At 36.7% G+C, this 22,474-nt stretch overlaps 1 protein-coding gene across 11 annotated transcripts in view; it reads left to right on the forward strand.

Annotated features, from left to right (window-relative positions):
- The window catches only part of LOC145259106 (protocadherin beta-11-like), a 1,732,684-nt gene that overhangs the window by 1,502,856 nt on the left and 207,354 nt on the right, over positions 1-22,474 (forward strand). For all 11 annotated transcript variants that reach the window (XR_013864122.1, XR_013864121.1, XR_013864123.1 and 8 more), the window contains one exon: positions 19,025-21,892. Coding sequence is in view for 8 of the 11 variants with exons in the window: in XM_080116766.1 (XP_079972892.1) it covers positions 19,208-21,892 (2,685 nt within the window). In the remaining 3 variants the exon portion in view is untranslated. The remainder of the gene's footprint in view (positions 1-19,024; positions 21,893-22,474) is intronic.

Genomic DNA, 22,474 nt, shown 5'->3' on the forward strand with positions numbered 1-22,474 from the left:
ACAATTTCCACCCAAAATTTAAATCCCTTTAAGCAACCAGAGTTAGAACGCCTGTCTTCTTTGATAAGAGTAACAGCTGTTTTTATTCATGTCTCGGTCTTTATTCTGCCATAATGGCCAGAATGGAATGATAGATTGTTGGCACTTCTTTCGTGTGATAGGTAAGGACGGAATTTCTCAATACTCAGCTGCTTCAAATTGTGGCAATGATTCGACCCAAGTGACAATTTCTATTCAAGTTTAGATCCTTTTAAGGAGCCGGTGTGAAAGCCATTACCATCGTCTCCTATTCTGCCTGACCAGTTTCTGATGAAATAGTAAAGAATTTAGCTTTGGCAGCGTCTTTTCTTCTACAATTGTTTATAATAAAATATGATAATGTATGCAAAAAAGATTGGCTCCTCGCGAACCCGACAGCGTTCACATGAGATTAAATTATATTCTAGTTTGCTTGAAGCCTTGTTTAGTATGGAAATTTATAGAAGGCAATATATTTCAGAAGCATCAGGGATTGACATAGATTGAAGGAAATTTAAATATAACGATAGAACGAACTATGCAGAAAAAAACCTTAAGTGTTGTTTTTTGTTATTTTCTTTTTTAATTTTTCAGCCATTCAGATCCTTAAGTTTTTCTGATTCGAAGTGCCTTAAATAAGTTTCCAGACTTTTTTTCCTATAGGCACTTTATTGATAGCACACCCATGAGACTCTAGTCCCCTTCAAAGTAATCTCCTCCGGCTGCAATGCCCTTGTTGTACCATTCCAACAACTTCTGGAAGTCTAGAAGTCTTCTTGTGTGAGCGTGTCAATGAAGCTCCTCACAGCCTCTTTCATCTCCGCAGTTGTCTTGATTACAGGGAATGTGAGGAACTGTCTTGATGCCCATTTTGGTCAAATAGTCTATGATAAGGATGGGATTGTGGACTGCGACAAACTTCGTGCAAATCTTCCACATCTTCAGTTCCTCGCGAATAATCGTGTGTACAGTTACCACACTGGCATCAAACGTTGCACTTATTGTCTCTATGGATCCACAACCGTCCTTATCCATAGAATTCTTTATTTGGCCAATCATCTCTGATGCTTTGACTTCCTTTCTACACTTCTTACACTTCTTATCATCCCTCACATATTCCCTGCCTTTCTTGAATCTCTTATGCAACTTAAAAACTGATGCTCGATTCATGCAAAGTGGTCCAAAAGCACTTTGAAGCATTTCATGCGTTTCTCTGCCATTTTTCCAAAGTTTAAAACAGAATTGCATTGCATATCGTTCTTCTGAAGTGGCCTTACGTCCAGATTGCTTTTTTGAAATTCACCAACTGTGACAAGCAGGCTTTAGTAAAGTGTATTCCAATTCCTACTGCAGCTGTTGATTTGAACCTGAACTCATAAAAATTGGTTCGTCATCTTATAAGATGTATAGAAATAACACACTGAATTTTCAAGAGTCTACGACAATTTTAAATGCATGAACAAAAAAGTCTGTAACCTATTGGTGACACCTTGTAAATACTTCATTACTTTATCAGAAACTAACCAGGCAGAATAGGAGACGATGGTAACGATTTTCACACTGGCTCCTTAAATGGAATTTTGGATGGATATTGTCACTTGGGTCGAATCATTGCTACCTTTTTAAGCAGCTGAGCATTAAGAAATGATGGCCTTATCCATTACCAAAAGAAATACCAAGAATTCTATCAATCCATTCTGGCCATTATGGCAGAATAAAGATTGAAACAGGACAGAAAGCAGTGGATATTCTTTTCGAAGGAAACAGGCGTTCTGACTCTCATGTTACGCCGCACATTTTCAAACTGTCTGCTTGAAGAGATTTAAATTTTAGGTGGAAATTGTAACTTGGGCTGAATTATTTACATGCATTCACCAGAGGGAGTTTAAGACCCGGACACACACACACACACACACACACACACAAACACACACACACACAACCATTACAGCGTGTTTTCTCTTTCTTTCTTTTGTTTTTTGACGACGAACTTCTTAATATTGTTCCGTTAATTGGAAAAAAAATAGTTCTTGCATTTTTTTTCAATAACTTGATTTTAATTAACACTTTAAATAACATTTATTTATACAAATACAAATCCATTAACTTACCAAAAATAATGTTTTGTAATCGAAACGTTTCCACCAAGTATCGGCAACAGATAATCGCTAAGTATTATTGTACGTATGCAAATGAAAATGACCCGCCAGTTTTTCAGGTGGTTGTTTAGCGACGAGCCAGACAGACGCTGACACCGTTATTTATGTTATGAAATTGTTCATACTACAACTACACACTTCACAGCGCAAGGACACGGGCGTACACACACACACACACACACACACAAACACACACACACACAAACACACACACACACAACCATTACAGTGTGTTTTCTCTTTCTTTCTTTTTTTTTTGGACGACGAACTTCTTAATGTTGTTCCGATAATTGGAAAAAAAATAGTCCTTTCATTTTTTTTCAAAAACTTGACTTTAATTAACACTTTAAATAACATTTATTTATGCAAATACAAATCCATTAACTTACCAAAAATAATGTTTTGTAATCGAAATAACTTGACTTTAATTAACACTTTATACAAATACAAATTCATCAACTTATTAAAAAATGATTTTCCTTTGATTAACCAATCAAAATAAAACTAAACAAAAATAAAACCACACTGCTTATAAAATACTTATGCATTTACGAACATTATTTAAATTTCTCTCTTTTCTCATTTAATCTTCTCATAAATTTCGATTGAGATTTGTTTTCGAAACTTTATATTTTAAATATTTATTTTCATAAGCATAAAAATGGCATTAAATCAACCCCAGACCAAGGTCGGGTAATACTGCTAGTATATATATATATATATATATATATATATATATATATATATATATATATATATATATATATATATTAGTGTATTTAGGCAGCAGTCCTTCATTCAGGCAAACATTATTAAAAACAACAGAGATACCTTGCTTAATGATTCTTTTTTTTCATTTTTTCGATCTTTCGTAAGATTTTTTAACTTCAAGATGGAAGATATTTACAAATGTTCCATGGTTCACACGAGCGCTTTCGATTCTTTCTTGAATCATCATCAGGTGGATATAAAATATTAAAAATAGAAGTTAAATATATAGTTACGAATGATAAAAAGAGTCAATGAAAAATCAATTAAAATATACATTTACGAGTGATAAAAAACTCGATTAAAAATTAGGATGATAAAAGGCAATGTTAGTAACCCCCCCTCTCTCTCTCTCTCCCTCTCTCTCTCTCTCTCTCTCTCTCTCTCTCTCTCCCTCCTCTGTTTTCTTACATACATCCTGTTTCTCCTTCGCCCAGCCCACTCCTTTCTCCTGTATACACACAGAACTCGAATAAACGTAAGGGGAATAACCCTGTAAAATAAATCAGGGTTATATTTTATGATTACATTAAAAGATTTGTGTACGTCTTAATAACATTAAATGATATAAATGCCGATTTGACCCCTAAGTAAAAAATCTTCTTCTTTTTTTTTTTTTTTTACTTTTTTTTTTTTTAGATATTTTGCGTCGATTACAATGTATCAACTTTGAGGGTATTTGTTATGCATTTTTCAACTTTTAGCTGGACTTACAAGCAAACAGTTTCCCTTTTACATGGCCCTACGGACAAAGTTAGCTTTAGTTGACCTTTGACAACTAAATATTTCCGTTTACTAGCCAAATAGAAAAGTTACTAGCCAAAACCCACATGATTTTTGGAATATGACATGTTCGTTCTGTGACGTACATCATAAAGATTTTTTTGGTATTTTTTTAATAAGTGTAAACATTCGAATTTCCTCAGATGTATTTTTAAAAAGCTTCCGTTAAAATAAAAGAGCATTTTTTTCTATTAAACTTTTATTTTTTAAAATAATTTAATTTTGCTCATTTAATAAAACGAGCAAAATAAAATAAAAACAAGTGAAGCTTGCATGGTCCCCCGTGAATGCACGGTGAAGGAGTCATAAAAGAAATGACTAAGTTCAGTATTCCCTCCCCCATTTAGTCCCAAAAGTCCCCAGGGGACGTTAAATCCTAGTGAAAATGAACAAACAGTGCAGTTTTAGGCTTTAACATATGTAAATTTGAGTTCTACATCATGCAAAAAAAAAGAAATGACTAAGTCCGTCATTTGCCCACCTTCCATTTAGCCCCAAAAGTCCCCAAGGCCTTAACATAAACTTAGATTTGAGTTCAGCACCGTGCAAAACTGCTAAATAGAGATACACACAAAACTTTGGACAAATATGGTAAAATAGTCCCAAAAATGGAGTGTTTTTATTAGCCCTAAAAGAGCCTCTGGGACACCGCCAAGAGTTATCGCCCAGTATAGACAAACAAAATTATATAGAAATCAGTTAGTTACAACTTTTCAGAAAGTTTTATAAAAATCCAAGGTATTATTTTTTTTAATAAGCACAAAAGTGTCAATTTTAGTCATTTTAAGCCGAAAGGTACTCCGGGAGGGGGGAGGCAACCGGAGTTTTGCCGGAAAATCCGTTTTATTACTTTTTTTTCTCGTATCATATGTAATGTTCGTGCAAAATTTCAAAAAATTCCAAAGCTTAGTTATTGAGAAACGTGCGGACGGACGAACTGACGAACGGACAAGGGTGAATTTACAGGTCCACCTTCCTTTTATCAGGGGACCCAAAATAAAGGTTGAAAAGACATTTTTCTCTCAGTAATGAGCTTATGAAGATTGTCGGTAAAAAACACAATCGCCACTTGGAAAAATCACTCGCAAATGTGACTGTTTCAGTCGCAATGTAAAGTCCTGCTTTATATAATAGATAAACAGCATAAAGTTTATATAATGTTTCGATAGAATTTCAAATTAATAAAGATGAAAGTTGGACCTATTTCTCGTACTAACAGCAAATCTAAAATCTATTTATTTATGTATTTATTTAAATTGACACAATAAACGAGTGACCCTTTGCGCTTCAGAATTTATTTTTCTACATAGTCACAACCATTCTCAATGCACTTTTGCCAGGAATTCAATGACGCATCTCTGCTTCTGACGCACGTCCATGAGAGAGGTGTTGCTTTCTTATAGTCTCACATCGTCATTATCTGCAACGGAGAGATGAAACTTTCTTGCATAAGTTCGATCATCGTAACGATGCAATTTGTAATCCCGTCTGATCCGTTAAGACGAATGAAAAATAGGGGACATTACTTTTATAATGCCACTCGTTTCTTTTCGAAGAGATCAAAATGTAGTATCTGTTCCGGTAGATGCTGCAATCAAAGACCATATGTGAGGCAACCCCACATCTAAAACTATTGCTCTCGTAGCAATCAGTTATTGGACAATGTAGGGGGAATCCTTCATACCAATTGTCACTATCCAACTCCCCTACTCCCCAGGGAGCTGGTCCAATCTCTCCACATTAAAAAAAAAAAACGACCTTGTGCCTAATTTGCTCAGTGGAGAAGCAAATAAATCCCGCCCCTCGTCTATATTATGTAGAGTATATAAATTTGTTGTTGTTGTTGTTTTGTTTTTTTGCTTTTTGTTTGTTTGTTTGTTTGTTATTTATTTATTTTGTTATTTGTTCACTTTTTGAAGGCGTAGATATTGCGGTTGATTCTTGACATTCTGAACTATTCATGAGACGAATATATTTCTCATGAGTCATGTGTACATCCAAGCCTCATTATTAGGTGCTGACAAGCGCAATTCTCTTCCTGAAGTTGCCTTTTTTTTTTCTTTTCTTTTTTTTAAGATCCAGTCTCGGGCGGTAGTAAATATTAAATTATGATACTTTATCAACTTATTACATCTACAGATGAAACTGGCAATTCTTTTATAGTTATGAAAAGCATGATTTATCGGCAGTCAATTAGGCAAAGTTGTGTGTTTTATCGTTCGGCGTTTCCCCCGTGTTGCTGGTCCTAGTGTTAATGGCTTCGGGCCAAATAATAAAAGCACTGTTGAACAGATCGTAAAATTCTCCATGAAAAATTGTTGGTTTTTAAGGCTTTTTCGTTGGTAATGTTTGGCCATTGATTGGCTGGAAAATGAAATATAGAAATTGCGAGTTTTGCTTCAAGGAAAGTGATCGTAAATTTGCAAATCTACATCACCCTCTCTCTCTCTCTCTCTCTCTCTCTCTCTCTCTCTCGTTTTCTTTTCTCTCTCTCTTTCTCTCTGTCTCTCGGTCTCCCTTTCGCTTTCTTTCTTTCTCTCTCACTCTCTCTCTCTCTCTCTCTCTCACCAATTTCTATTTCTCTGTTTACCTTTCTCTCTATTCCTCCCTCACTTTCACTGTTTTTACCCTTCTCTCTTCCACAGCCATCTCTCTCGCTTTCTCTCTCTCTCTCTCTCTCTTTCTCTCTCTCTCTCTCTCTCTTCATATTTCTCTCTCATATCCGTTATATGCAGCAACAAGTGATAGAAAAATATAATAATACCCTTAAATAACGGTTTAATTAAAACCACGGGGTTGTGAATAAACATAGATTTTAAAGAGACAAAATTAACGATGTACAAAAGGCAGTTCATACGCCGTATGTGTCCCTTGGCTCGTAAAAAAGATAATTCATTTCGTCATTTAACGGACGAAGTTGTACATTTTGTCATTTAAATAAAACCAGCATTACTCGGGGCAAAAATTTAATATACGAGGGCTATTTCCAAACGTCTCCTAAGGATCAGAGGGTATTGAAGATTGCATTGTTATGGTGAATGAACTTATGCATTCAATGACCTGAGACTTTCATCTCTGTATCGCAGATATTGACAATATGAGTCTCTAAGATAACAAGAGCTGTCAAGAACGTGGGTCAGAAGCAGATATGTGTTATTGACTCCCTCTATGCAGGAAAAATTAAACCGATCAACATTTACGGGCGTATGTTGAACGTTTACGAAGCCGATGCAGTTGATGTAAGCACAGTTAGGGGATGGGTTCGTAGACTTCAAAATGGGGGCAGATATGTGAGTGATAAAGCGCGCTTCAGACTTTCATGATGGAAGCATGAAAGAGGTTGGCAAAAGCGCTTTGAGAATGGTGGTGACTGTGTAGAAAAAAATAAATTCTGACGCACAAAAGATTGCTCGTTTTAATGGCACTACTCCCGTCTTTGTAGCTCTTCGACGTTTTATTTTTTTTTTTTTTAGTTGAAAAATAAGATGCCTTACTTTTGGCACGACTCTCGTGTTCTTATGAAACCTTCTATTTCATCTTTCTCTCTTTCCCACTCCCTTGGTTTTTTTCTCCTCATTCTTGTCCCTCTTCCTTCTCCAGCCCAGTTCTTTCTGAACACACACACACACACACACACACATACACACACACACACACAGAGCCAACTATGTTTTATGGATTCCTCGGGAAATGAGTTGGCATAAGGGAATTCACTTCTTGGCTAAAACATCAGCGTTACTTCCCTTTAATTAGTGCATAATCTGGCTGGTAAAACGCCATTAGCCCCTAATGAAATCTGCGCTAATTTAACACCTAAGAGGAGAACAATTGTCCTGTTAATCCAAATAATATCGTTAATCAATGGGTTTTAAATGTTCTTGTTCTATCAAACCTGACTAGAAAGCGTAAGTAAATATTTTAGTATCGTTTATACTGAGGATTAAACCTCCAACTTCCAAATTACTGCCATTTAGCTATACGCTGCCTTCCTAAGCCTTACCTTCTCTCTTTGAGAAGGGATTAGTTAAATACACTTTTTGCAAGTCAAAGTGCGCCTCCTCTGGGGCCTTGACTTTTTAACCCCACTTTCTGACGCTGGTGTCTAAGTTCTTGCAATGGGAGTGAATTAAAACCCCTTACTTGGTCCATGTTTACTTGTCTCCCCACGAGGGCAGCCTTAGACAATAGATCGTGTTTTAAACGAGGTGCTAAATTGAGACAATAAAAAAAATACATTTACTTCACTGGCCGAAGATAAAACAAATACTACACTTTGAAATACTTATTTGCAGGAATATAAAAAATAAAAACAAAATCCAACATGTTAGATACAAGGCCATTGCTCTTCATTATCATTATCCGAAGTAGTAGTAGTAGTAGTAGTAGTAGTAGTAGCAGCAGCAGCAGCAGCGGTAGTAATAATAGTAGTAATATTAGTAGTAGTAAAAGCACTCACAGGGTCCATTACAGGTGGTAATAGTAATCGTCGTCATCATAGTAGTAGTAGTTGTAGTAGTAGTAGTAAGAGAAGAGGAAGAGGAGGAGGAGGAGGAGGAGGAGGAAAAACTAAAACGGGATCCTAGTAGTTAGTAGTACTAATATTAGTAGGAGTATCAAAATCAGTGACGGGTCCCATGAGTTATTATCGTTAACAGTAGTAGTAGTAATAGTTACAAGAATGACACCAGGTCTCACTAATTAACAGTAGTAGTAGTGTTTGTAGTAGCAGTAGTTGTAAAACCAACCAACAATAAGTATCAGTTAATATTAACAGTAGAAATAGTATTATTAGTAGTAATAGCAGCAGTAGTAAAAACAAGTAAAGTATGGGGTCCATCTAGTTAGTAGTAGTATTAGTAATCTTAGTAGTATTAAAATCACCCGTGGTGTCGCATCAATTATTAGCATTAGTAGTGTTTGTAGTAGTAGTAGTAGTAGTAGTAGTAGTAAGTGAGTGAGTGCAACTATCTTGTTGAGGCCCTTCTAATTAGTAGTGGTAGCAGTAAAATATCAGCAACACAGCAGCAGCAATAGCAACAATGACAACAGAAACTCTAAAACTTATTAAAGCCAATGAATTTATTGCGTTGCCTATTTAAGGAGCCATAAAAGTTCAAACGTGGAAATAAATCCACACACCTCTTCCTCCACCTCCCCCCATCCCTCCACCCCCCTCCATCACACACGCGAAAATAAGCTGTAATCAGAAAATAGGCATACGGATAAACGGTGCCATTCCTTTTGGATAAAAAAAAAATGCCAGGTTGAGGTGGGAAGGGGGTAGAGGAGCGTGCGATAACCACGTGGTAAGGATTTAAATAGAATTAAAATCAATGTTGAAAACAACATTCTGTTTAGAGGTGCCAAGGGAAGAAAAAAATGTCTGCCTCATCATCTCTCCTCAACCATCCGCACCATCCCTCCCTCGCCATCGGGCCGTCCTCCTGGGGTGAGGCCAAGTTTGAATTGTGAGCAGCCCGTGAATAGTTGGTCTTTTCCAGAATAGAAACGGAATCAAAGCAAATGTTTAAAAATTTAGGGCATTTTTTTTATTATAGACAGCAAACCGAATAAGTGGTCAAAAACAAATACCGTTGAACAAGCAAGATAATACTTTACTGCAAATAAATGTTACCAAAGGCAAGATAATTTACGCTTCTGCCTATCTGGATAAGTTTTTAATGTTTTCATTTATTTTAAGGTGTTTATTTAGTTGAAAAAAAAACAAGTAGTGTCGAGTTGCTAAGTTGTAACGGCAACAAGACGGCGGACACGAGGCTGTCATTTTTTTAGTCTCGATAATCACTCAAAACTCGAAAGTGAAATAAAATGATGGTAGAACCCGCATAATGAATATCATCGTAACATTTATTGGATGAGTTTATACCTGTATTTTGTTTAACTTTATATTTTTGAGCGCTTATCGAGACTTCTAAGATGTGACGCTCTTATGTCGGCCATTTTTCTTGTTCTCGCGTAACACTCGACACTACTTGTTTTTATAAGTGAATAAACACTTTAAAATAACTTAACACATTAAACACTTATACTGCCAGAAAGAAAATTAACTTATTTTTCTAATTTTCTTTTCTTGAAAATGGTTTTGATTATGATTTTAATGTGGTAGAGAAAAGTATGCTTTAGTTCTGGGATTGAGTTATGCATGAAAAAATATGTAAACATTGCTCGAATTAAATCTTAATTTATAACTGACTGGAAAAGTCACTAACTTCGAAACATGAGTGGTAGTATATTAGCAGTTTCTGTTGTGAGTGGCACACGTCGGGGTCACCATTTTATCAGAGCATATTTTAGTATAGATATAAGTATGTATTCTGTAATAAAACGGTCGACAGATAAAAGGAAAAGAAAGCCCTTTCTTTTAAATAATACCGATATATGTATTTATTTGAAGTCAGCTACACCGGCCGTCTAAGTAGTGTGAGAATATAGCCACCATACGCGCTCTATTACACACACACACCCGCGTGCACATAAAGTGCAGCATTTTCAGAATGTATCAGGGGTTTTTGTTTTTGTTTTTGTTTTTTGTGCTATCTTTTTATATTTGTGAACACGTACGTCCCTCCTCGATCAATGTGAGAGACGACGACACGTCAGAAGATAAGATGAAAGAGAACACAAAATCCACGGCACATGGTGTTGGGGGCAGCATCTGCTGTTGAGCGGTGGAGCACACATATTATCACAGCAGTAGTCCTCAATTCAGGTATTATCCGACTCTAATACGGGCAAAGGATTGTATCAGCGGTTAGTCCTTCCTGAGGACCCTCAAAGTATTGGATAAGCTCGGCATATCGCAGCACAGTGCGGTTCGTTGCCTTCACAACATCGTCTTGTACACGCGATTTCAATGTAAACAAAGTGCAGTAAAGTATTATCTTGCTTGTTCAACGGTAATTAATGACTTTAGTGAGGACCCGTGAGAAGCGATCAGATGGTTTTTATAACTACCACACGTTTGGTGTGAAATGTTTTATCCAAGTGATTGCTGAAGTCACAGGCTCTAATAGTATTATCGTAGCTTTCTATATTGCTTACTGGCAAAAGAAAACATTTCAGCACACACACACACACACACACAGATATATATATATATATATATGTGTGTGTGTGTGTGTGTGTTATATATATATGTGTGTGTGTGTGTATGTATGTATGATATTTAAAATATAATTATCCACTGACACGTGTTTCGTCGTCTACGAATCATCAGAGTGGCTGAATCTAGCGACTGATGAGTCGTAGACGAAGAAACACGTATTTTAAAAATAATACATATGCCGCTCCTCATTTGGGAGTACAAAATTGGTTAAAGGGAAAATTATTCCCAACTCACATTTAGGTAAAAATGCACTTTCGCATAATTCATTAAAAGAAGTATTGCAAAAACAAAAACAAATAACACACACACACACATACATACACACACACACACATATATATAAGCATTATTTGTATGTATATATATGTGTGTATGTATATTTATATATATACACACCATCATCATCGTCATCATAAATGCTCCTTCATATATATTCTACATGTACGTGTATGTGTACGTGTGTGTACATATGTATGTACATGCGTGTATGTATGAATGTATGAGTGTATGTGCATGTTGTCATGTGTGTTTGTTCTGGCTTATGTATGTTTGCGTGCATCTGTTTGTATGCATGCTTGTATGTGTACGTGTATATCTTTATTTTGATATGTGTGTGGGATGGAGAGGACTCCCAAAAGCCCTGTTAAAGCAACCCCTCTGGGTGAAGCAAATCTCTGATTTAAAAAAAAAACATAAAGCGGGAGACCAGTACCAGCATTAAGCTGGTCTGCAGTTTGATTTGTTGCTGGCTATCTTGCTCATGCTTGTTGCTGGATCTCAACATTTTGAACCGAGAGAGAGACTTAGCTGTCGTACAAAGCTAAAACTCTGTAACATTATCTTTGTATAGATACTTCCTCAGGCATTTTTCTATAAAAATTGTCTGTGGCGATGGAAAAAGTGTCATGTATGTAGCCCTGAAATGCTGGAAGCATGTAATAATTGATCTGCCATCATTCTATATATGCATATGTGTGTGTATGTATGTATGTATGTATGTATGTATGTATGTTAATATATGTACTAGTGTATGCATATGTATGTATACCTATTTGTATATGTATGTATATATGTATGTGTGTATGTATTTTTATTTATTTATTTATATATTTATCGTGTATACATGTTTGTGTGTTTGTATGTATATACGTATATATATTTGTGTGTATGTATGTATATGTATATATGCATATATATGTATGTGTATAGGTGCATATATATATATATGTATGTGTAGGTATATGTAGGTAACTTTATGTGTATGTATGTATATGTGCATACATATGTACTATATGTATGTGAATATGTATGTATATGTGTGTATGTATTTGTATATGATAGTATATATGCGTATGCATATATATATGTATATGTTTGTATGTATGTGTTATATGTATTGTGTATGGATGTATGGATGTATGCATGTGTGTATGTTTATGGGTATGTATGCGTATGTATGTGTGTATGTGTATATATATATGTATGTATGCCAAGGACCGTCTTCAATGTCATGTCTGCTTGAGCGTGTGAATTCGTTGGCAGGACTAAAAAGAAAACGTTATCTTCAGGCTCATGGATTTCAGTGACTGAGAGAGTGACACTCGTCTGACAAGACGTTGCAATCATCATATATATATACACACATTTCCATCAATTGATCAAATGATAAAGGTCCAAGGATGTATCCTTGGAGCCCGCCCGCATTAATATCATGTTGTTTAGACGCACGGATCGATTACAACCTGGATTTTCTCGTGTCCTCCACCACCACCCCAACTCCCGGGCAACGTTGGGAGCTTTGCTAATGATTGATAAAAAAAAAATCGTTTAGGTTTAAATATTCAGTAATAGTAATAATTAGTTCTAATATTATTGGGGATTTACTTTGGATTACCCGCCTTTTTTTTTTGTTAGATTTTTTTTTTTTTTTTTTTTTTTTTTTTTTAACGACAGAGAATTGATTTGAACGATCCGATTATGATAATCCCTTACTGGAAGGATTTCCTGTTCAGTCTCCGTTTCTTTTCTTTTTTTTTTTTTTTTTTTTTTTTTTGATAACTGCCCTGAATGGAATGCGCAGCGGGTTTCCAACCCTTTTCCGGTGTGATTTCTTATTGGTTTCCAGATCAGCGTCCGTTGGTTCCATAACTTGATCGACCGACAACTGGACCGACCGGAATGCATGCGAGTTTCATGTTGGCTACCGAGAGATTTCTACGACATCTTAAAGATCGAGGAGGAAAAAAGAGAAAGGGTACAGAAAGCAGACAAAGATAATGATCTTATAATCGAGAGATGAGCGCTATATTTAATTCAGCCGATCAATAGGCAGATGGGTCTTTGCGCACACGATTCAGTGCGCGGGTTCCTTTTGAATTAGTTCGCTGATTGAAATTATATTTTCTTTAAAAAAAAAAGAAAGTCTTGATCGATAAATGGTAGAAAGAAAAAGGAGGTTCGAATTGACGAACAGTTTTATTTCAAACTATACTCTTTGGTGGCTATTTCTTTTTTTTCGTTTTACGTATGTTCAGCAGTTTTGTTTTAGTATTTTTGTTGCTTTTGTGCGTGTGTATAGCTTTTCATTTTATTTTGTTAGTAAGTAGTCTTTTATCTATTTATAAGTAACCTATAAATTAATTTTTATCCTTACTTGAAAGGAGAAAAAAAATGAAGAAAAAAGATAAATTTAATTTCCTGTGATGTCTTGTCGAAACTCTGGCGTGATAGATAGATAGATAGATAGATAGATAGATAGATAGATAGATAGATATGACTATATATATATATATATATATATATATATATATATATATATATATATCGAGTTATTTAAGATAGCTCGATAGTGCAATACTAGAGCTATAAATACTTTTATTATTTAATAGTGTAGTAGCAGACAGATAAATAGTTATGACCAAATATATTTATATATATATATATATATATATATATATATATATATATATATAATCTTTTAATCGTCTTTTAATCGTCTTTTCATTTCATCTCGCTATTTTTATTTTACAATTTCATTTTTCATTTTTTTACTACTCGCCTGAAGATGACTAATGATGGTCGAAAACGTTCGCGATTACGGGAAAAAAATGGTCCAACAAAGAGAAAAGGAGGATTACAAGAAATATAAGCAAGAGTTATCTGTGCTATTTAATGAAACGTGCATCTATATATATATATATATATATATATATATATATATATATATATATATATATATATATATATATAGTAATTTATACAATATATATGGCGATCAAGCTACACTGAATATTCGGCGTTTCATCCACTCTAGGACTCCTCAGGCTTATGCGTGAATTCTGTGGTTGTTTATCGTTCTTATATGGTCCTCTTCTATTGAGGATTTAGTTAGCCAATAGTTATATATATATATATATATATATATATATATATATATATATATATATATATATATATATATATATATATGCGAGATGGGGCGATAGATAGATAGATAGATAGATAATGACCAGCGTTATGGATGGGAGTCCCCGCATATCATAACTATTAATGCTTTTAAGAACATTGTTCCCAGGGGACGAATATATGTTTGCATATGTATAGCACATGAATGACAGAAACTAGTGGAAGTTGAGCAGATGCAGACACAACACACAGAATGATACATTATTACATCTATCAGTCTTAGTCCGATATTACTTGAGTTTTTGTGCCACAACTATCATTGACAAGAGCAATATTTCTCCATCTCCATTTACACAGATTTAAAGGCAATTTTTTAATGGCGCTCGCTAGTTTTTGTCTCGTCCCGTTCTCGTGTTTCAATGCGAGAAGTCACATGACAGGAGTAAAAGGGAGAGAGGTAACTCCACCTAAAATAGAAAAGGAGTTCTAAATTTTCTAAATCTCACTTTCTGTGTCAAATCTTCCCATCATTGAAGGAAGATAAATCAATTTATAACTAAAAATCCACCCATGTCATTAAACATTATCCTCGTGTCGCTTTTCTTCTTGATAAACGGTAACTCATTAGTAAAAATAAATGTCGTCTGCTCAGCAAAGCTTATGGCTGGCGCCAAACGCATTACGGTGCAATTAATGTCAAGACACTGACTTCCGTGTCTGTTCGACGCCTTTGAGAGCACCGTAGAAATTATTATTTTAGGACGGCCTTGACTCAACCCACGCCGTCTACAAACCAGATGTGTCTTCGACGCTCGGGGAAATTGCGTTTATTTCTGGCGAGTCTTGCTTTGAAGAATTTGAAAATATTTTCTTTTTCAAAAATAAAAAGGAAAACACAAATTCCTGCATTATTCTGATTATATAAATATGTGTGTACAGGGTGGAACGATAAAATTGTCGCTCTAGAAAAGACGAGACGATTCCATTTCCATTTGATGAAAACCGGTTGTCTTTTTTGTTGTTGTTGTTGTTGATGCAGGCCATCTATTAGTTGGCCAGTTGTGTACAAATCCCAAGAGCGATAAGAGCATTCTATCATGTCTAAAAGTGACACAATGTTCAATGAACAAGATCAGAGATGCGCTGCTGTACAATTCATGCTTTCTACTGATCCAAGTTATGACAACAGGACCACTGCCAGCACCCTCAAAATATATCGCTGGAATGCCACAAATAACAGGGACGTGCCCAGGATGATGAAAACAAGTTTCCGGGCACGGTTATGGTCTTCGGTGTAGTTTCAAGTGAGAGCCACATCATGCGACCTCACATCTTCGAAGTCGGCTTGAAAGTCAACACCAAAGTGTACTTGGATGTGGAGAATGTGGCGATGGTGATCTTCTGGTGCAATCAGGTGGCCGCTGGCAGACTCTGGATGTGGCAGCAGGACTCGGCGCCGACCCACAAATCCAAAGAGACCCAGTTTTGGCTTCAGAAGGAGTGCTACGACTTTGTACCTTTCTCTTTACCCCCACCCCTTCCTACCTCGACCTGAACCCGTTGGACTACTTCGTTTGGTCATACGTCGATAACATCACCAACATGACCTCCCACAACACCAAAACCAGCTTAATCGCCGCCATCCGCTGAGTATTCGCTGAGCTACTGCCGACGCTTGTGGGAAAGGCTTGTATTGAGGCGGTGATTGAGGCTGAAGGCGGCTACATTGAATAGATGTCAACTCTACTACATGATCAAGTTACCTGAATTGATTTTTTCAATAAAAGTCTTAAAATAAAACTGCAGTGTTGTTTTTTTAGGGCGACAACTTTATTGTTTCACTCTGTATGTATGTGTTTATATGACATAATCACGTTGATACACTGATTCTAATCAGATCAGCGAAGTTAAGCAATGCTGAGCTTGGCTAGTACTAGATGGGTGACCAATTAGGAATTCTAGGCGGTGTATGCGCTCTCCACATGTCAGTATTGTTTCCAGTCGTTTTGAACCTCCACTTGCCACACACACACACACACACACACACACACACACACACATATATATACATATATATATACATATATATATACATATATATATATATATATATATATATATAGTTAACAATGTTGATTCAGAAGTGTGGTTGGTGATTGCGCAACTCTTGCCACAAAAATTTCACGCACAGGCACCCTTACATTGAGTATCTATAGTTTGCCAAGACTGAAGGAAGTTAACATACGTGTTTGTATGTATGTGTGTTTGCGTGTGTGTGTGTGTGTGTGTGTGTGTGTGTGTGTTTGTATATTTGTGTGTGCATGTGTGTGTGTGTGTTTGTATATATCTGTGTTTGTGTGTGTGTTTTATTTTTTTTTTATTAAATTCCCCCCCAAACAAGGCACGGTGCCACTTTGAAGTAGGGGGCTACTATCGGGGACATAAGTTGTAGGGGCATTATGAAGGGAGATGAGTAGCAAGATGTTTGTTCACATTACACTTGAACTTCTGCATGTCAGTACAGTTGGGAAAGCAGAATGCCGGAAGGGGGTTTTCAACGAACGAATTATCCGAAATACCCAGCTTTAATTAGTGAGTAAATAAAACTTTACACACACACACACACACACACAAGTATATATATATACATACATATATATATGTATATATATATATGTATATGTATATATATATGTGTGTGTGTATACACACACACACACACACACACACACATATATATATATATATATATATATATATATATATATATATATATATATATATATATATATATATATATATATATATATATTGCCCGCAAGTCATTATTCAAACACGTCTGATTGAACAGGACTGAGTCGGGGTTTTTTTTTTTAATTTTGTTAGATATCTTTTCAATTTGAGAAGAACAACAACTACTGGGCGCCATAATATACAACATGCCGGCCGAAATAATAAAAAAAAAGACCGCTCGGTGAATTGAAAAGTTATCCAACAAAATTGGAAAAAAAGAAGAACTCAGTGGTGTTCAACCAGACGTGCTCCCTATCTATGGTAAACATATCGGAAAGTGATACCATTACCATTAGCGTATGAAGCGATGCTATTTGTGTAAACAAACTGAGCTTAGGTATTTAGACAATGACAAAAACATTGTTAATTCACTGCCCGTATAGCAGCAGCCAAATAGTACAACAGTTAGAAGCTCCGACTGTCATATGAACGGTCGGATTTCGATCCTTACTTGAGGTAGTTGCTTGTCTAGCCGTACTGATGAGCTGTGAAACAGCAAACAGTACTGTATGTTGATGACTATATATATATATATATATATATATATATATATATATATATATGAAGGCCAGCCACAGTAAATAGACGATATAAGTTTTTTTTTATCTGCATCAGTTTCCACGTTACATAGTTATGCATTCTTTTTATGAACTTTCTGGTTTTTCTGGCAAGTCTAGATCTGGAAAACAGATCTGTAAAAATGTAGCGAAGTTTGTTATTTTGAAAGGATGATTGGTAAGATGAATAAAAATTTTAACTTTGTTATATAGCAAAATTGTTCTTCATTTATTAGCGATTCTGCTGCTTTTAATTGTTCCGCTCGCTTGAACATTTGGTCTTGCGTAAAAATTATCGATGGAAACGTGTTTCTGGGTATCATACGTCTTCAGCATGGCTAAATTTTTGACAAGGATCGAACTCGTAATAGCTCGATCGGTAGCCTGATGTTTTACTGTGTGTGTGTGTGTGTGTGTGTGTGTGTGTGTGTGTGTGTGTGTGTGTGTGTGTGTGTGTGTGTGTGTGTGTGTACGGAGCGGTCTCTGTTATATACTGTGTCAATGTTTGGTCTACAGATATGAAACTTAATATATAGAGGATTCTGACAGCCGGTAAAAATAGCTATTTAGTGTCAAAATTGAAAATTGAAATTTAGTAGGCGTAAGTCGACTTAATTTGTCTATTCATGTTCGTGCAAATAAACATTAATCCGTTTGACTGCGCTAATATTTAAAGTTTTGGTATTCATCTATCGTTAGCTCATATGGTAACGAATACCGCTGGATAACTAAATGTCTTGGTTTCGATTCTAACTGATAGCAGCCAAGTTATATATATTTTAAAACTTTGGAAATCAGTACTATATATTTGGTAGAATATAATAATCAATAGAGAATTGGTTCTATAATAATTAATACGAAATCTTAATAATAAAAATATCATATTTAAGTGCATTTTACGACCGGGCAACGGCGAGCGGCGGGTACAATATAATAATGAAAAGAAAAGTAGTTCTTTTATTATAAATAATGAATTAAAATATCATATTTAAGCGTATTTTACGACCGGATAATGCCGGACTGTGTCATTTTTAAAACGTTTTGATCGATGTAACCTCCGACCTTCTTCAGGTGTAGCTTGTCGAAGTTGAGAACGTTTCTGTCAAACTCGGGAATTCGGATAGAATTTCTTTACTTCACAGGGAGGTAGTATGTTCTTGTCCCATCAGCTATGACTAGATAGATGTTCTAAGTAATTCTTAAATGTATTTTTCGGTCGCTCACACTAAGAATCGAACCATCAACCGTCAGGAGAATGTCACTTTACAACTGATTTTTCCAAGTACTCTAACGATTGCGCCACGAATCCTTTGTGTTTTTTTTTTCTTGTACAAACGTATTTAAATACATCTTATAAATAGGTTCTTTTATTTCTGTTTTAATCTTTATTTTTCTTTTTATTATTATTTTCGCAGATTCTCCACCCTGTGAAATTATGACGAGCAAATACGTCGACCCATGGATGGGAAAACTCACGCAAACTTCATGAACACTGCGAAATATTTGTGCATCGCTACGAGAAATCAGATTCACTCGACGACATCGTCGCCCGCTAACCAATTCTAACCTTCATCTGTCACTTTACACATATTTTTAACATGTCTTTGTGTCTCGTTCGCTTTTCCCTCCTCGTTTTGGGTCTGTGTTTGACTCATCTCACGCAGGCCGTGCGTGAACTGAACTACCACGTTCTCGAGGAACAACAGGCCAACACTTACGTCGGCAACGTCGCTAAGGATATCATCGGCCCAAATAACGGAGACTACCGGTTCAAGTTTCTCACCCAAGGCAACCAGTTCACCGATCTTTTCCACATCGGTAAAACCACCGGTATCATAACAACGACTTTGTCTATAGACCGAGAACACGTCTGTGATAGTAATCATGAAAAGGACGATAGGGGTCGCGGATTGTGCATTCTTAACATGAATGTTGCCGTGCAGTCCGAGAGCGACCCGCGATTCCTGGACATGCTCAAACTCAAAATCCACGTCGACGACATCAACGACAACGCCCCTTTCTTCGACAAAGAAGAGGTCTCGCTAGAAATCCTCGAGTCAACTCCAGTGAACACCGTATTTCAAATCGAGGACGCCCGCGATCTGGACACAGGGGGAAACAATTCCGTTAAGTATTACGCGCTTCTTAATGATTTGGATAAATTCAGTCTGATTGAACAAGACGGATACCTGGAAGGGTTGCTCCTAAAAAGCAAACTGAACCACGAGGAGCAGGATTTTTATCAGCTGAATATCGTGGCTAAAGATGGCGGCATTCCACAACGAAGTGGTTACGTCGTTATTAACGTTACAGTCATTGATGTCAATGACAACGCTCCTAGTTTTAATAAAAAGTCTTACAACGTTTACATCCACGAAAATCAACCGATTGCTTCCACTGTGCTCACTTTAACGGCTCATGATCTCGATTCGGGCCCAAACGGTCAGATCGGTTACAAACTATACCACAGAACACCGCAATATATAAAGGACATCTTCAAAATCAATGAAACGTCAGGGGAGATAATTCTAAACAAAAAAGTCGATTACGAAGAGCGGCCGCGGTATTCGTTCAAAGTTATTGGCTTTGACCACGGCCTTCGACCTCGTTCGGCCACCGCTTTGGTGAATGTCAATGTGGTCGATATTAACGATAATAAACCTGACATTATTATCAATCTCTTGTCCCTTGGCTATGCAGCGAATGTGTCCGAATCTGCCTCGACCGGCAAATTTATTGCTCATGTCTCAATCAAGGACACAGACGAAGAACAAAATGGAAACGTTAGCTGTTCTATTAACGATCACCATTTTACGCTTCAGACGTTTTTCTATAAAGAATACAAAGTGGTCATCTCGAAGCCGCTGGACTTCGAGAAGACGTCGGTTCATAATGTGACAATAAAGTGCCACGACCACGGCACGCCGCAGCTTCATAACGAGAAGAGCTTTTTGGTTCTCGTCACGGACGAGAACGACAACCCACCCGTGTTTGAGCAGTCGTTCATCAAGACGCCTATGACAGAAAACAATAATTTCCACGAATATGTAACCAAAGTAACAGCAAGGGACAACGACACGGGCTTAAATTCGGAGATCCACTACATGCTTCACGACGACGGTAAGTCCTGGTTCAATATCGATCACCAGACTGGCGTGATCAGCGCCAACAAACAGTTCGATCGCGAAACTAATTCTGAAATTGAGTTCAGAGTTCTGGCAGTTGATTCTGGCAATCCAGCTCTAACTGGCACAGCCACTGTACTCTTGAATATTTTAGACATCAACGACGAAGCGCCGAAGTTCAAAAAGAAACATTACGAGTTCCACGTGAAAGAGGCCCAGGCGCCGTTCACATTCATCGGGCGCGTTGATGCCGAAGACTTAGACCACGGCGAAAACGGCAGGTTGAGATACTGGACCTCGAAAAACTACGAGGCGTCTCAACTCTTCATGGTCACCGACGGAATCTTAAAGACAAAAGCTAAACTAAGCCGCATGAAAGGTCAAAGGCACGATTTTATGGTCGTGGCGGCTGACCACGGTAAAAAGCCGATGAGTTCGTCAACGAATGTTACTGTTTACGTTGATGACATAAACGACAATTATCCGTATATTATCTACCCGACAGATACGAATAATACTATCTCTGTTGTGTTCGAAACGACCACAGCAGACCGACCGATCGCCAGGGTTATCGCCGTTGATGACGACGAAGGTGACAACGCGATGCTGTCGTACTTTTTGAAAAACACGCCGGAAACGACCGGGTTGTTTCGGGTGAACCACACTTCCGGGGAAATAATGATGATCAGGAACGCCAACTCGCACCTACAGAATAAAGCGTACACTTTGCCGATTGTTGTTCAGGATCACGGGAAACCTTCAAAGACCACCTCGACCCTTCTTATAGTGAATATCAGTCTCGGAAACAGCACAAGGGTGGCGTATGGTAAGAGTGGACCCGACGACGGACGGAACTTGACCATTGTCATTGTCCTTGGTGGTGTTACTGTTGTTCTTGCCACATGTATCGTTATCACGATCTGCATCATCAAAAAGGTCGACCAAAACAGGCGGCGTTACCCGGCCAAAATGCACGAGGACGCCCGCCGGAAATCGGATAGCTCTCCAGATTCCGAGAGACTCAAACACAAAAAGGAAGTGAGCTTTTCATTGGACGGAGCCGACCCTACCGGAAAAGGTTCTGTCAGCTCCTTAGCCAGTAATACGACAGTGAAGAATCCAGGAGCATTTTTTGCGCCGGACTTACCTTCCCTGCAGGTAGGTCAATAATGTATTTACTCGCTTTTTTTCTAATTTTTTTTCTTCCTTTTTCACAAATTTGTTCATCCATTTTTAAGTCGAAGCAATAATAATTCCACTTTTCAGTTGTTGGTTTTTTTGGGTTTTTTTTTTTTTCGTCGCAATCAGTAATCATTTGTGACTCATCATTATCAATATTATTAACATCTTAGATAAATAAACAAATGAAAATGGTCACACAGAAAGTAACCGGATTGAGATGTCGAAAAAATAAATCAAATTTAACGCGCACATATCTTCAATTAAAATTATATATTTTAAACTTCTACATAAAAAATACGTCAAGCAACTTTACTTTCGTACGTACGTTATCACTTTTCACACATTTTAAAAAGGTGAAATCAGTAAAATCAATGATAATCTGATTGCGCAAAGGTAAAATATTCCGATGTTAGCCATTTTAAAATGAATTACTCCATAATCTAACAGGGTGGTCCCACAGTAAAATGTTAACTACTTTAGCAATTTACGGACCGTGCTGAAATACTAAAGGTATTACTTAGAAAATCATTCTTAACATCTATGCAAACTCACTTATTA

The sequence above is a fragment of the Euprymna scolopes genome, chromosome 34, assembly GCF_053919585.1.
Source record: "Euprymna scolopes isolate OS-2025 chromosome 34, ASM5391958v1, whole genome shotgun sequence".
NCBI classification, from domain to species: domain Eukaryota; kingdom Metazoa; phylum Mollusca; class Cephalopoda; order Sepiida; family Sepiolidae; genus Euprymna; species Euprymna scolopes.